Raw genomic sequence first — 14,103 nt, 5'->3', positions numbered from 1 at the left:
TGTAATCTGATGCTCCCCCGCTGCAGGACAAGCATGCGGTTCTGGACATCACGCCCAACGCGGTGGACAGGCTGAACTACGCCCAGTGGTATCCCATCGTGGTGTTCCTCAATCCGGACAACAAGCAGGGTGTGAAGAACATGAGGACCAGGCTGTGCGTGGAGTCCAGGAAGAGCGCCCGGAAACTCTACGAGAGAGCCATCAAACTGAGGAAGAACAACCACCACCTCTTCACCAGTGAGTCATCATTATATCATTATTATAATAATGTTGAGTTGTGACACACACGGCCAAGGGGGAGCATGTACAGGGTGAATAGGGTGGGCGCCAAGTACAGATCCTTGGGGGAAGCCACAGGTGACGGGTTGGGTCTGGGATTAAGCAGCTCCCAATGAGACACACTCAGATCTTCCGGTCAGATCCGACCGGAACCAGTCCAGGTTGTCACAGAGTCCGGTGGTTTAGGAGGATGGTGTGACCCATTTTGTCGAAGGCTGCAGTGAGGTCCAGGAGGATGAGGAGGGAGGGGGAGCATTGAGGAGGTCGTTAGTGACCCTGACTGACCAGTGCTGTCTCAGTGCTGGTTAGGGTTAGGGTTAGGGTTAGGGTTAGTGTCTCAGTGCTGTGAGCCGAGTGGAAAACAGGCTTCTTGTTGTTGAGGTGGTGTTGACTGCTCTCTCCAGCAGCTTGGAGAGGAGTGGGAGGTTGGAGATGGACATCTGGGTCCAACATGTCATGTAACATGTATGTACCATGTACCATGTATGTACCATGTATGTACCATGTACCATGTATGTACCATGTACCATGTATGTACCATGTAACATGTATGTACCATGTATGTACCATGTATTTACCATGTATGTACCATGTACCATGTATGTACCATGTATGTACCATGTAACATGTATGTACCATGTATGTACCATGTATGTACCATGTATGTAACATGTATGTACCATGTATGTACCATGTATGTACCATGTATGTAACATGTATGTACCATGTATGTACCATGTATGTAACATGTATGTACCATGTATGTAACATGTATGTACCATGTATGTACCATGTATGTAACATGTATGTACCATGTATGTAACATGTATGTACCATGTATGTACCATGTATGTAACATGTATGTACCATGTATGTACCATGTATGTACCATGTAACATGTATGTACCATGTAACATGTATTTACCATGTATGTACCATGTACCATGTATGTACCATGTACCATGTAGGTACCAGTAACATGTATGTACCATGTACCATGTATGTACCAGTAACATGTATGTACCAGTAACATGTATGTACCAGTAACATGTATGTACCATGTACCATGTATGTACCAGTAACATGTATGTACCATGTACCATGTATGTACCATGTATGTACCATGCACCATGTATATACCATGTATGTACCAGTAACATGTATGTACCAGTAACATGTATGTACCAGTAACATATATGTACCATGTACCATGTATGTACCATGTACCATGTATGTACCAGTAACATGTATGTACCATGTACCATGTATGTACCAGTAACATGTATGTACCATGTACCATGTATGTACCAGTAACATGTATGTACCATGTAACATGTATGTACCAGTAACATGTATGTACCAGTAACATGTATGTACCAGTAACATGTATGTACCAGTAACATGTATGTACCATGTACCATGTATGTACCAGCAACATGTATGTACCATGTACCATGTATGTACCAGTAACATGTATGTACCATGTATGTACCAGTAACATGTATGTACCATGTACCATGTATGTACCAGTAACATGTATGTACCAGTAACATGTATGTACCAGTAACATGTATGTACCAGTAACCTGTATGTACCAGTAACATGTATGTACCATATACCACATCTACCCTGTGGGCCTTGAGCCTGTAATAAAGTTTATAATATGTACCAGTAACATGTATGTACCATGTACCATGTATGTACCATGTACCATGTATGTACCCGTAACATGTATGTACCATGTACCATGTATGTACCAGTAACATGTATGTACCAGTAACATGTATGTACCAGTAACCTGTATGTACCAGTAACATGTATGTAAATGTCTTCCTCAGCCACCATCAACATGAACAACATGAATGACGGCTGGTACGGCGCTCTGAAGGAGACCATCCAACAGCAGCAGAACCAGCTGGTCTGGGTGTCAGAGGGAAAGGTATGTATGACCCCTAACCCCACCCTAATGACCCCACCATCTAGGATTCTTGGTATTGACTGCGCCTTCATAGCGGAAGTGCTCGTTCATGAATTGGAGCCCCAGAGCATACATGAACAAACTCGATGATGCAAAACTAGTCACTTAAGCCCCACCACGTCACGTTACCCGAGGTGTTTCCAAACACGGAAGTACGCTTCATGCGCTGGGTGAGCAGCTCAATGCAAGTGGACGGGCGGGGATATCTGGTGCCCTCTCTATACTTATTATAACTCTGTGGTTGTCCCGCCCCCAGAAATGCAGATCTGGTCCCAAACCAGAAGCACTGTCGTTGAGGCACTTAGGCCCTTTGGGGCACTTTTGGGTTGTTTTTAATCTAATCTAATTTATATAAACTCGGGCCTGACATTAAGACATCGGGAATAACTTGGGAAACTCAGGCCTTGGCAGTTAATGAGTTTTAATATCAGTATCGTATCGTATCGTATCGTATCGTATCGTATCGTATCATTATCATATATTCTCATTATCATATCGTATTATTCTAACATAAGGTAACAGTTTTCTTCTCGTCAGGCGGACGGCGCTCCAGAAGACGACCTGGACATCCATGATGACCGCCTGTCATACCTTTCTGCTCCTGGTAGCGAGTACTCTATGTACTCCACTGACAGGTAATCTATTACTACTGACAGGTAATCTATTAATACTGACAGGTAATCTACTGACAGGTAATCTATTACTACTGACAGGTAATATATTACTACTGACAGGTAATATATTACAATACAATATTATCTCATTCAATTCAAAGGAGCTTTATTGGCATGAGAAAACCTTGGGGTGGTTGTTTGCGTAGTCCTTAGGGTGGTTGTATTTGTAGTCCTTGTGGTGGTTGTATTTGTAGTCCTTGGGGTGGTTGTATTTGTAGTCTTTAGGGTGGTTGTATTTGTAGTCCTTGGGGTGGTTGTATTTGTAGTCCTTGGGGTGGTTGTATTTGTAGTCCTTAGGGTGGTTGTATTTGTAGTCCTTGTGGTGGTTGTATTTGTAGTCCTTGGGGTGGTTGTATTTGTAGTCCTTGGGGTGGTTGTATTTGTAGTCCTTGGGGTGGTTGTATTTGTAGTCCTTGGGGTGGTTGTATTTGTAGTCCTTGGGGTGGTTGTATTTGTAGTCCTTGGGGTGGTTGTATTTGTAGTCCTTAGGGTGGTTGTATTTGTAGTCCTTGTGGTGGTTGTATTTGTAGTCCTTGGGGTGGTTGTATTTGTAGTCCTTGGGGTGGTTGTATTTGTAGTCCTTGTGGTGGTTGTATTTGTAGTCCTTGGGGTGGTTGTATTTGTAGTCCTTGGGGTGGTTGTATGCGTAGTCCTTAGGGTGGTTGTAGTCCAATCATAATAGTTACTTCCTCCACCCACAGCCGCCACACCTCTGACTACGAGGACACGGACACAGAGGGCGGAGCCTACACGGACCAGGAGCTGGACGAGACTCTGAACGACGAGGTGGGGCCGCCCAGCGAGCCGGCCATCACCCGCTCCTCCGAGCCCGTCGCCCAGGACTCCTCCCCCGGGTACCCCGGGTACCAGCAGCACCCGCCCACCCAGCCCGAGCCGGCCAATCACATCGTGGACCCCGCCGGCTTCAAGATGGCCGCCGCTCCGCAGCAGGTAAACAACGGATGCGTCTTGATGTTTGTTGTTTATTATTCTGAGCGGTTCAGATGGACTTCATGTTGTCTACATCTTCTAAAGCTACGCTAACCATGGTGTTGTGTTGCCAGCATTAAGGGTGTTCTAATGCTTACATGTTGCTGCGTTTATACGGTGCTGTCGCGCATGGTAACATATTTAAATGCTTACCTTAGAAACAAATCACGATGCTTTAAAGAATACTTTAAACTAGCGATTTAAGATAATAAAGTGTTAATAAAAAGTTTACTAATGTAATTTACTAAGGCTGAAAAAGGACCCGGAAGTGAGATTCCTGGGGCTTCAAACTAGCGACTAGCGCCACCTTCTAGGCCATTAATGAGAACTGCAGCATTTTCATTATTTCCATTATTTTGGGATGGTTTGGTATGTCCATCTTTTACTCTAACTAGCGGGACTAAACTAATCGATTCGCATATTTTTTTACTTTACATGGTGATGAAATGAATACTCAAGACCCCGATGGGATCCCAGTGGAACCGTAAAATAGACCGCAAGGACCTTTTTGGTGAAATCCCTTTAGACTTATTTGCCTTAACCATAAACTTCTTTGCCTTTTTTTGTCTGCCATTGTTTTGGTATTTCTATGTGCTGTAGAGAGCTGTCAATCACTTATGCTTTATTTTGAAGAGCCCCGAAACTGTTGTGTAATCTGACCATTTTAAAATGGACGCCAGTTTGTTTACATTCGGTCGCAGCCTCCCGTCACGGTCAAGTGTGAAAAAGAGCGCTTCTCGGCCTTCTTGGCGTTTTGGAAATAAACTCCCAGATAAAGACGTTTCTTTGGATCAGTGATGAGTTGCATGATGGGATATGTAGTGTTTTCACTCACCAGCCGCTACCACAGCACCTGTTTACCTGGTAACCTTGGCAACAGTTAACTGGTCTGTGGACGAGACAGCGCCCCCTCCTGGACGTGTTGAATGTTGTGAACGTCTCAACCACAGGAATACAGCCTGCTGATTGGTTGAATGTTGTGAACGTCTCAACCACAGGAATACAGCCTGCTGATTGGTTGAATGTTGTGAATGTCTCAACCACAGGAATACAGCCTGCTGATTGGTTGAATGTTGTGAATGTCTTCTTAACGATGCTCCACAGCGAGACGAGGCGGCCACGCCCCCCGCCCTTCAGGAGGAGGCCCCGCCCCCTGATCCTCCTCCTCCTCCACTTAGCCCCGCCCCCGAGCTAGCCCCGCCCCCGCCACACGAACCAAAGGTACCCGCCCACCCACCCTGCTGCCTGCCAATCATATCCAGGCCCCACCCACCCTGCTGCCTGCCTGCCAGCCAATCAACCGGGCCCCTCTGACTGGGGGCGGGCCCCGGGGTGGGGGGGGGGGGGGGGACCCCAAAGCCTGCTGCTTTTTCTTTCTTGCCTGTTTGTCACAACACGCTTTATGCATGCCCCCCCCCTCGCCACTGGTTCTCAACATCAGGGCCGGGGACCCAGCATGGGTCCTTTCAGCTTCAGCTCTCTGCCATCAGAACGACTGTTGCCCTAGAATATTAATATAATAATATATTCTATTATTCTGCCATCAGAACTACAGTAGCCCTAGAATATTAATATAATAATATATTCTATTATTCTGCCATCAGAACTACAGTAGCCCTAGAATATAAATATAATAATATATTCTATTATTCTGCCATCAGAACTACAGTAGCCCTAGAATATTAATATAATAATATATTCTATTATTCTGCCATCAAAACTACAGTAGCCCTAGAATATAAATATAATAATATATTATATTATTCTTCCATCAGAACTACAGTAGCCCTAGAATATAAATATAATAATATATTATATTATTCTGCCATCAGAACTACAGTAGCCCTAGAATATAAACATAATAATATATTCTATTATTCTGCCATCAGAACGACTGTAGCCCTAGAATATAAATATAATAATATATTATATTATTCTTCCATCAGAACTACAGTAGCCCTAGAATATAAACATAATAATATATTATATTATTCTTCCATCAGAACTACAGTAGCCCTAGAATATAAACATAATAATATATTCTATTATTCTTCCATCAGAACGACTGTAGCCCTAGAATATTAATATAATAATATATTATATTATTCTGCCATCAGAACTACTCTTGCCCTAGAATGCTTAACCCTGCAAGAACCGAATTAATTTCTCCTGGCCAATTTTTTCTTTTTTTTAAAAATCAGATACTGTTGTAGGAGTCCTAATCACAGGAAAATGTAATGTTAAAAAATTAATAGTGTTTTTGTAAGGTTTTATAGCCATAAATCATAACTCAGAAATCATGCTCTAATTTGCATTTTGGGGATATTTATCACAATAATAACATATGTACATGTTCTAGACATTCTAATGATCACGAAAAAATATATTACAGGCATTTTACTTGTGTTTTAGTGAGAAATAGCTTCAGTTAAAAAGTGAGAAGTTGTTCGTCCAAACGCTAGAATTTCAACTTCTCTGGGAGGTGTGAATGTCGGCCTCTGTGGGGGGTATTTATATGCAAATATCGTGGCCAATGGCATTGTAATACTAAACAATAGGATTTAATGGTGATCTTAATGTGAAAAAAGAACAGGAAAACTAACTATAACATTTTTTTAAAAATGATTTAAAAAATGTTGCCAAAAAGCAACGCTGGGCCTTGCAGGGTTAATATTCCATTATAAATATAATAATATATTCTATTATTCTCCACCAGTGGTTACATAACCTTGTTAGGTTTGGTGGTAACGGAGTAATTTAACAAGTTACTTTTGCAATATAGCAGGATCGTTACCAGTTACATTTCCCAAAAAATAACGTAGTTAATTAGGTATTTAAGACCTAGAATTCCCTGTTCTTTCTGTTGCCACAAAGGAAAAATAATCCATCTGACACATTTGCGCTGTTTCCTGAATGAATGAGCTCCATCTCTCTGTCAGAGGAGCCTAGCTGACTGAGGATGCATGCATGCTTGCATGGCCTGCATTTTTACACGGAAAAGGGTGACCGACCAGAAATGTGTTGCAGTCTGTGTTGGTTGCAATGTCATTCTACAGTTTGAGGCAGGTTACGAAATTTGGTGTAACACAGGGTCACCCACGATCATCTAACAACATAAGGAGAACGTATTTGTGCGTGTCTTGTTTACATTAATTTACAGTTGCGCACGACATGGCAGGGCTTGAGAGAAGACCTTTAGTAAGGCTGTGGAAGGATTCACATTCACACTATTGTTGGATTTACTGGTGAAAGGATAGAGCAGTGTCATTACAAGCTGCACGCAGCCACACACAGCTGTCAGCCACAACAATCCGCTAGACTGCACTCTATTTTATGTTTACCAAACTTCCTCGCAGGTGGGTTTTAATGGTCGGTAACGGAAAAAGTAACCTAACAAGTTACCTTTCTCAGTGGGTAACGCAGTAACTTAACGGATTAGTTTTTCAATTCAGTAACGAATGTAACCTAACGAGTTACTATGAAAAGTAACGATACCCAACACTGTAGAAAACGCAGTGACCTTATTTGGTAGTCACCTGTTCAGTGTTTCATATAGTTTTGAGAACAGAAATTTAGTAAAACATATCTTCACTTTTCCAAGAGATTCACACAGATCTCATTCTCTACGACGTGTTGGCGTTCACAGCAGCACGGAACACACCAGGCTTACTTCACATTGACAGCTGTTATTGCGACCATAGGTCGCAGATTAGTATGTGGACGGTCACAGCTTGTTCGTATGTATGTCTGTCTGTCTGTAACGCCTGACACTGTGGTTCTATGGGTTTGATGCTCTGACATCATGCTCTGACGTCACTGTGATGTCAGGGGAACCACTCTAACAGAATGGGTTTGCAGCGCTGACATTGCTTCACTGTGATGTCACACTAACAGAATGGAGATATGCTGTGAGAGCCCAAACATGCTTACTCAGTTATTCGTTATGTGAAAGTCCTATGATGTCTATGACATCTGACATCATAACCTTTTGATTTTTGTTTGTCCAACCATGTGTTGTAATACAATGTCCATGTATTTGCTAGAGAATCACAGCGTTTACTTATTTATATCCATAATAATATATTTCCCCCTTAAAAACCTGCACTATTGACACGTTTCACACATATTTAATTTCTTTGCTAAATAGTTACTATATCGATTTAAAATCATTGAACGGAATCGTATCGTATGAATGAACCAATATCGTCCATGTATCGTATCGTCAACCATGTATCGTGATATGTATCGTATCGCTATTAAAATGTATCGTTACACCCCTAATAGTAATTATTAATGACTCCACGTCTGAGTCATTAGAACTCCGTTGTGAGCTTGTAGATCTGCTATTTTCACAATAGAACCGTGTTATACAAAATGTAATGCCTCAACTCTTAGTGCTCGCCAGGGTGGGGGGTCCCCAGTTAAAATATGATTATGTTGGGGGTCCCCGGTTAAAATATGATTGTTTTGGGGGTCCCCAGTTAAAATATGATTGTTTTGGGGGTCCCACTAAAATATGATTGTTTTGGGGGTCCCCAGTTAAAAAATATGAGTGTTTTGGGGGTCCCCAGTTAAAATATGCTTGTTTTGGGGGTCCCCAGTTAAAATATGATTGTTTTGGGGGTCCCCAGTTAAATTATGATTGTTTTGGGGGTCCCCAGTTAAAATATGATTGTTTTGGGGGTCCCCAGTTAAAGTATGATTGTGTTGGGGGTCCCCAGTTAAAGTATGATTGTGTTGGGGGGCGTGGCCTGACCAGGTTGAGAACCAGTGCAGTGGGGGTGTAGTGATGTGATGCTGATAGGCAGTGGTTTAGATTCACACTGAATGCTGATTGCATGAGCTGCAGCCCATATGGACCAATCATGAGCTGCAGCCCATATGGACCAATCATGAGCTGCAGCCCATATGGACCAATCATGAGCTGCAGCCCATATGGACCAATCATGAGCTGCAGCCCATATGGACCAATCATGAGCTGCAGCCCATATGGACCAATCATGAGCTGCAGCCCATATGGACCAATCATGAGCTGCAGCCCATATGGACCAATCATGAGCTGCAGCCCATATGGACCAATCATGAGCTGCAGCCCATATGGACCAATCATGAGCTGCAGCCCATATGGACCAATCAAACGCACAGAAGCAGCAGTTCTGTTCTGTCCGACCAATCACTGCACTGTGTTTGGTAGCAGCGGTTCTGTTCCACCAATCACGTTTCTTCCATTGGCTGCCATGAGTAGAGACCGACCAATAGCAGTGCTGCATTCTCTCAAGGTTTGAAATGAGGCCTTTCACTGTGTGTGTGTGTGTGTGTGTGTGTGTGTGTGTGTGTGTGTGTGTGTGTGTGTGTGTGTGTGTGTGTGTGTGTGTGTGTGTGTGTGTGTGGATATGAATCATAATTCCTGAAAGGCATCTTGTTCAAATGAGCATCTGAACTGATTTATTTTATTTTATTTTGCTTGTTGTATTGCACTCTGATATGTGTTTATTTAATGATATGTGTTTATTTAATGATATGTGTTTATTTAATGAATGAATCGGTTGTTTAATGTTACTGTCTGATAAGATAAGTTAAGATAACTGCCCTCATTTGATCTGTTCTCAATCTGGCTTCGTTGGGAAATAACTTGACCTTTCACCTCTTGTTTATTTAAAGGACGACCAACCCTTTTTACAACAAGGATTCATATTAAAGATTGTAATTAGAGAAAAGAAAATATGAGTGTTAAAATGCTTTCATCTATTGACTATTGCTTTCAATTGTTTTAGCCATTTTAGTATTTTGATATCAGAGGGTGGGGACATGCGTACAAGTGACTAAATATGTCTTTTTAAGACACAATAAGCTGGTAGTTTCTTTGTTACTATTTACACCAGCCCCCATAAGTCACATCTGCCCATGAAAGATTGCAGTGCATCTTGGGAATGGGCTTATTGTGTCTAAAAAGACACATTTGCGACCTGGGGGCATGCAAGCAAATCAAAATCGTTAAAATCACTAAAACAATAGAAAGCAGTGTTGTAAAAACAGAAAAATGCTCTGAATGTCAGATCATTGTTCAGCCATGGAGTTCCACAGGGCTCTCTGCTCGGCCCTGTTCTTGTTTTCACACTAGATATCTTTGACTTACAAGCTCAACAGCCACGGTGTCGTGAGCTTGTAGATCTGCTATTCTACGCCAAATGTTACCCCAGTATACAGACTGCAGGGTCCAAATGTTACCCCAGTATACAGACTGGTTCAAATGTTACCCCAGTATACAGACTGCAGGGTCCAAATGTTACCCCAGTATACAGACTGGTTCAAATGTTACCCCAGTATACAGACTGTAGGGTTCAAATGTTACCCCAGTATACAGACTGTAGGGTTCAAATGTTACCCCCCCAGTATACAGACTGGTTCAAATGTAACCCCAGTATACAGACTGGTTCAAATGTTACCCCAGCATACAGACTGCAGGGTCCAAATGTTACCCCAGTATACAGACTGGTTCAAATGTAACCCCAGTATACAGACTGTAGGGTCCAAATGTTACCCCAGTATACAGACTGGTTCAAATGTTACCCCAGTATACAGACTGGTTCAAATGTTACCCCAGTATACAGACTGTAGGGTGCAAATGTTACCCCAGTATACAGACTGTAGGGTCCAAATGTTACCCCAGTATACAGACTGGTTCAAATGTTACCCCAGTATACAGACTGGTTCAAATGTTACCCCAGTATACAGACTGTAGGGTGCAAATGTTACCCCAGTATACATACTGTAGGGTCCAAATGTTACCCCAGTATACAGACTGGTCCAAATGTTACCCCAGTATACAGACTGGTTCAAATGTTACCCCAGTATACAGACTGTAGGGTCCAAATGTTACCCCAGTATACAGACTGGTTCAAATGTTACCCCAGTATACAGACTGGTTCAAATGTTACCCCAGTATAAAGACTGGTTCAAATGTTACTCCAGTATACAGACTAGGGTTCAGGTCACATATATAAAACCAGTAAGACTCCCTAATCGGGAGATAAGCGACCGCCAGGTCGCAGCGTGATTTTAGGCCAAAATCTGTAGGAGCAGTGTCGAAAAATGTGTTTGAAAAAATCGGCCTGATGGTGGCGCTATATGGGACAGATCCATATTGATGAGATGAGTGTAGACATACTGTGTACCGATTTGCGTGATTTTAGGGCAAGATCTGTAGGAGCAGTGTCCAAAAATGTGTTTGGAGAAAAATTGGCCTGAAGGTGGCGCTATATGGGACAGATCCATGTTGATGACATGAGTGTAGAAATACTGTGTAGTGATTTGCGTGATTTTAGGGCAAAATCTGTAGGAGTAGTGTCCAAAAATGTGTTTTAAAAAATTGGCCTGAAGGTGGCGCTAAATGGGACAGATCCATGTTAACACTTGGGGAGCCAAACTCGTTCAGTGACGAGTTAAGGCCACTAGGTGTCGCCCTGCCAAAAGGAGTTATCTCGTTGAGAGACAAGACAACAAAGGCTTAACTATACGTGCAGCTGCCTGCCCTCTGAATGACCCGAGTCCAAACGTCACCCCGTAGCAGAGAGAGAGACAGGGAGAGGGAGAAAATAGCGGAGGCTGCTTACATTGCTTTCCATTCTACTCTGAAACATAAACAGGGCTTTATCTCTGAATTAGGTGAAAAGACAGACGGACAGCTGGTCGAGGTTTTGACAGTAACTGCAACCTGACGGTCGCAATAAAAAGCTAGATCCGCCGCTGCAGTTCGTTGGAGCGACTGGTAAAAAAAGAAAGGCTCGCTGCCACTCAAAGTGAATACTGGCCAATCACAGTGTGTTTTTTTCTGGGACCTAAATTCAAATTCAAGGAGCTTTATTGGCATGAGGAGACAAACGTTTACATTGCCACAGCAAGTGCCTCTGGGAAAGAGGGAGTCCTGCCTCTGATTGGCCAACTGAACTTCCCTTTCTGTGACACGTGGAAGAATTCCGTAAAAGTTGCCAGTCCTTTTTTACCAGCTCTCCACAGCCAGAGGAGGCTCTACCTTTCTATTAGGGCATTAACCAAAAAGTCGACAAGTCGACTTCATTAAACAAGTCGACTCCCACTAGAGAAAGTCGAAAGTATAAGTTTAAAAAAAAAGTAGTACTTTCTATTGTGAAAATAGCAGATCTACATGCTCACAACGCCTCGCATCGCCTTAAATTGTCACTTTAGAAATGTGCAGATACCCTCTATACACTTAAACTTTATGTTGGTTTGCTTACTGTTGAGTGAGAAAACAATGTTTCACATTAAGTTAATCATCTGGGGACCCCACAAAATAAATGGGGGGTCGTGTGTGATGTGATGACGTCATCAAATGATAAAGTCGACTTCAACTCAACTTTTTTACTGAGTCGAGTCGACTTGCAAAAATCACAAGTTGTTAAAGCCCTACTTTCTATGTCTAGGGTTCAAGTGGTCAAATCTGTAAAGTGTTGCCTTGACAAAGTGAAAGTGACGCTGTCATCATGATGACGTCACAATGAGGTCATGATGACGTCATGATGATGTCATGTGTGTTCCAGATGTACCAGAAGGAGGAGCCAATCAGAGCCCTCCAGGGTCTGAAGACGTCGTCCAGCTACGGGCAGCAGGGGGAGGGGCTGGGCTTTGACTCCTCCCACCTGCACTACGACAGCCGCGCTGCGCCTCACTACAACCAGCAGTGGGCGCCATACGACCAGCAGAGGTAAAAACATGTTTTATTCTGTTCATACGACCAGTAGAGGTAAAAACATGTTTTATTCTGTTCATACGACCAGTAGAGGTAAAAACAACATGTTTTATTCTGTTCATACGACCAGCAGAGGTAAAAACATGTTTTATTCTGTTCATACGACCAGTAGAGGTAAAAACATGTTTTATTCTGTTCATACGATCAGTAGAGGTAGAAACATGTTTTATTCTGTTCATACGACTAGTAGAGGTAGAAACAACATGTTTTATTCATTTCATACGACCAGTAGAGGTAAAAACATGTTTTATTCATTTCATACGACCAGTAGAGGTAGAAACATGTTTTATTCTGTTCATACGACCAGTAGAGGTAACAACATGTTTTATTCTGTTCATACGACCAGTAGAGGTAAAAACATGTTTTATTCTGTTCATACGACCAGTAGAGGTAAAAACATGTTTTATTCTGTTCATACGACCAGTAGAGGTAAAAACATGTTTTATTCTGTTCATACGACCAGTAGAGGTAAAAACATGTTTTATTCTGTTCATACGACCATCAGAGGTAAAAACATGTTTTATTCTGTTCATACGACCAGCAGAGGTAAAAACATGTTTTATTCTGTTCATACGACCAGTAGAGGTAAAAACATGTTTTATTCTGTTCATACGACCAGTAGAGGTAACAACATGTTTTATTCTGTTCATACGACCAGTAGAGGTAAAAACATGTTTTATTCTGTTCATACGACCAGTAGAGGTAAAAACATGTTTTATTCTGTTCATACGACCAGTAGAAGTAGAAACAACATGTTTTATTCTGTTCATACGACCAGTAGAGGTAGAAACATGTTTTATTCTGTTCATACGACCAGCAGAGGTAAAAACAACAAGCCTTTTACTGTAAACAGTTCACCTATAGAGCGTCGCAGCGGAAGTGGTTTCCTGGTGCCACTTAATATTCCCCATTCATTTTCCCCATAGACTTTTACAAAAATATTTACAACAATTATGTTAAGCCTTGAACCAAGCCTTTGATCCTATGTGAAAACATGTTTTAATATTACATTATTTGATATAGTACATTTAATAACTAGCCTTTGTTTAGTGATTTTCAAAATGTTCTTTTCATAGAAACTAAGGTTGTATGGTCATGATTCACTATAAAACAAGTCATTTTGGGGGTGAACTACTCCTTTAAGTGAAATCTCTTACCCTACCTTTAACCCTGCAAGGCCCAGCGTTGCTTTTTGGCAACATGTTTTAAATCATTTTTAGTTTTCCTGTTCTTTTTTCACATCAACATCACCATTACATCCTATTGTTTAGTACGATATTTGCATATAAATACCCCCCACAGAGGCTGACATTCACACCTCCCAGAGAAGTTGAAATTCCAGCGTCTGGACGAACAACATCTCACTTTTTAACTGAAGCTATTCCTCACTAAAACATAAGTAAAATGCCTGTAAT

The 14,103-nt window shown here is 42.0% G+C and overlaps 1 protein-coding gene across 1 annotated transcript in view; it reads left to right on the top strand.

Annotated features, from left to right (window-relative positions):
* tjp1b (tight junction protein 1b) overlaps nucleotides 1-14,103 on the top strand; it is a gene marked incomplete at both ends in the record, with an annotated part of 186,756 nt that overhangs the window by 150,853 nt on the left and 21,800 nt on the right. The window contains 6 exons of the mRNA XM_080736219.1: nucleotides 27-237; nucleotides 2,118-2,218; nucleotides 2,795-2,892; nucleotides 3,633-3,882; nucleotides 5,026-5,142; nucleotides 12,480-12,643. Of these exons, the coding sequence (XP_080592345.1) occupies nucleotides 27-237; nucleotides 2,118-2,218; nucleotides 2,795-2,892; nucleotides 3,633-3,882; nucleotides 5,026-5,142; nucleotides 12,480-12,643 (941 nt within the window). The remainder of the gene's footprint in view (nucleotides 1-26; nucleotides 238-2,117; nucleotides 2,219-2,794; nucleotides 2,893-3,632; nucleotides 3,883-5,025; nucleotides 5,143-12,479; nucleotides 12,644-14,103) is intronic.

This window comes from Nannobrachium achirus, assembly GCF_963921795.1.
Source record: "Nannobrachium achirus genome assembly, chromosome: 11".
Lineage (NCBI taxonomy): Eukaryota > Metazoa > Chordata > Actinopteri > Myctophiformes > Myctophidae > Nannobrachium > Nannobrachium achirus.
This window is presented reverse-complemented; position numbering and strand designations above follow the sequence as displayed.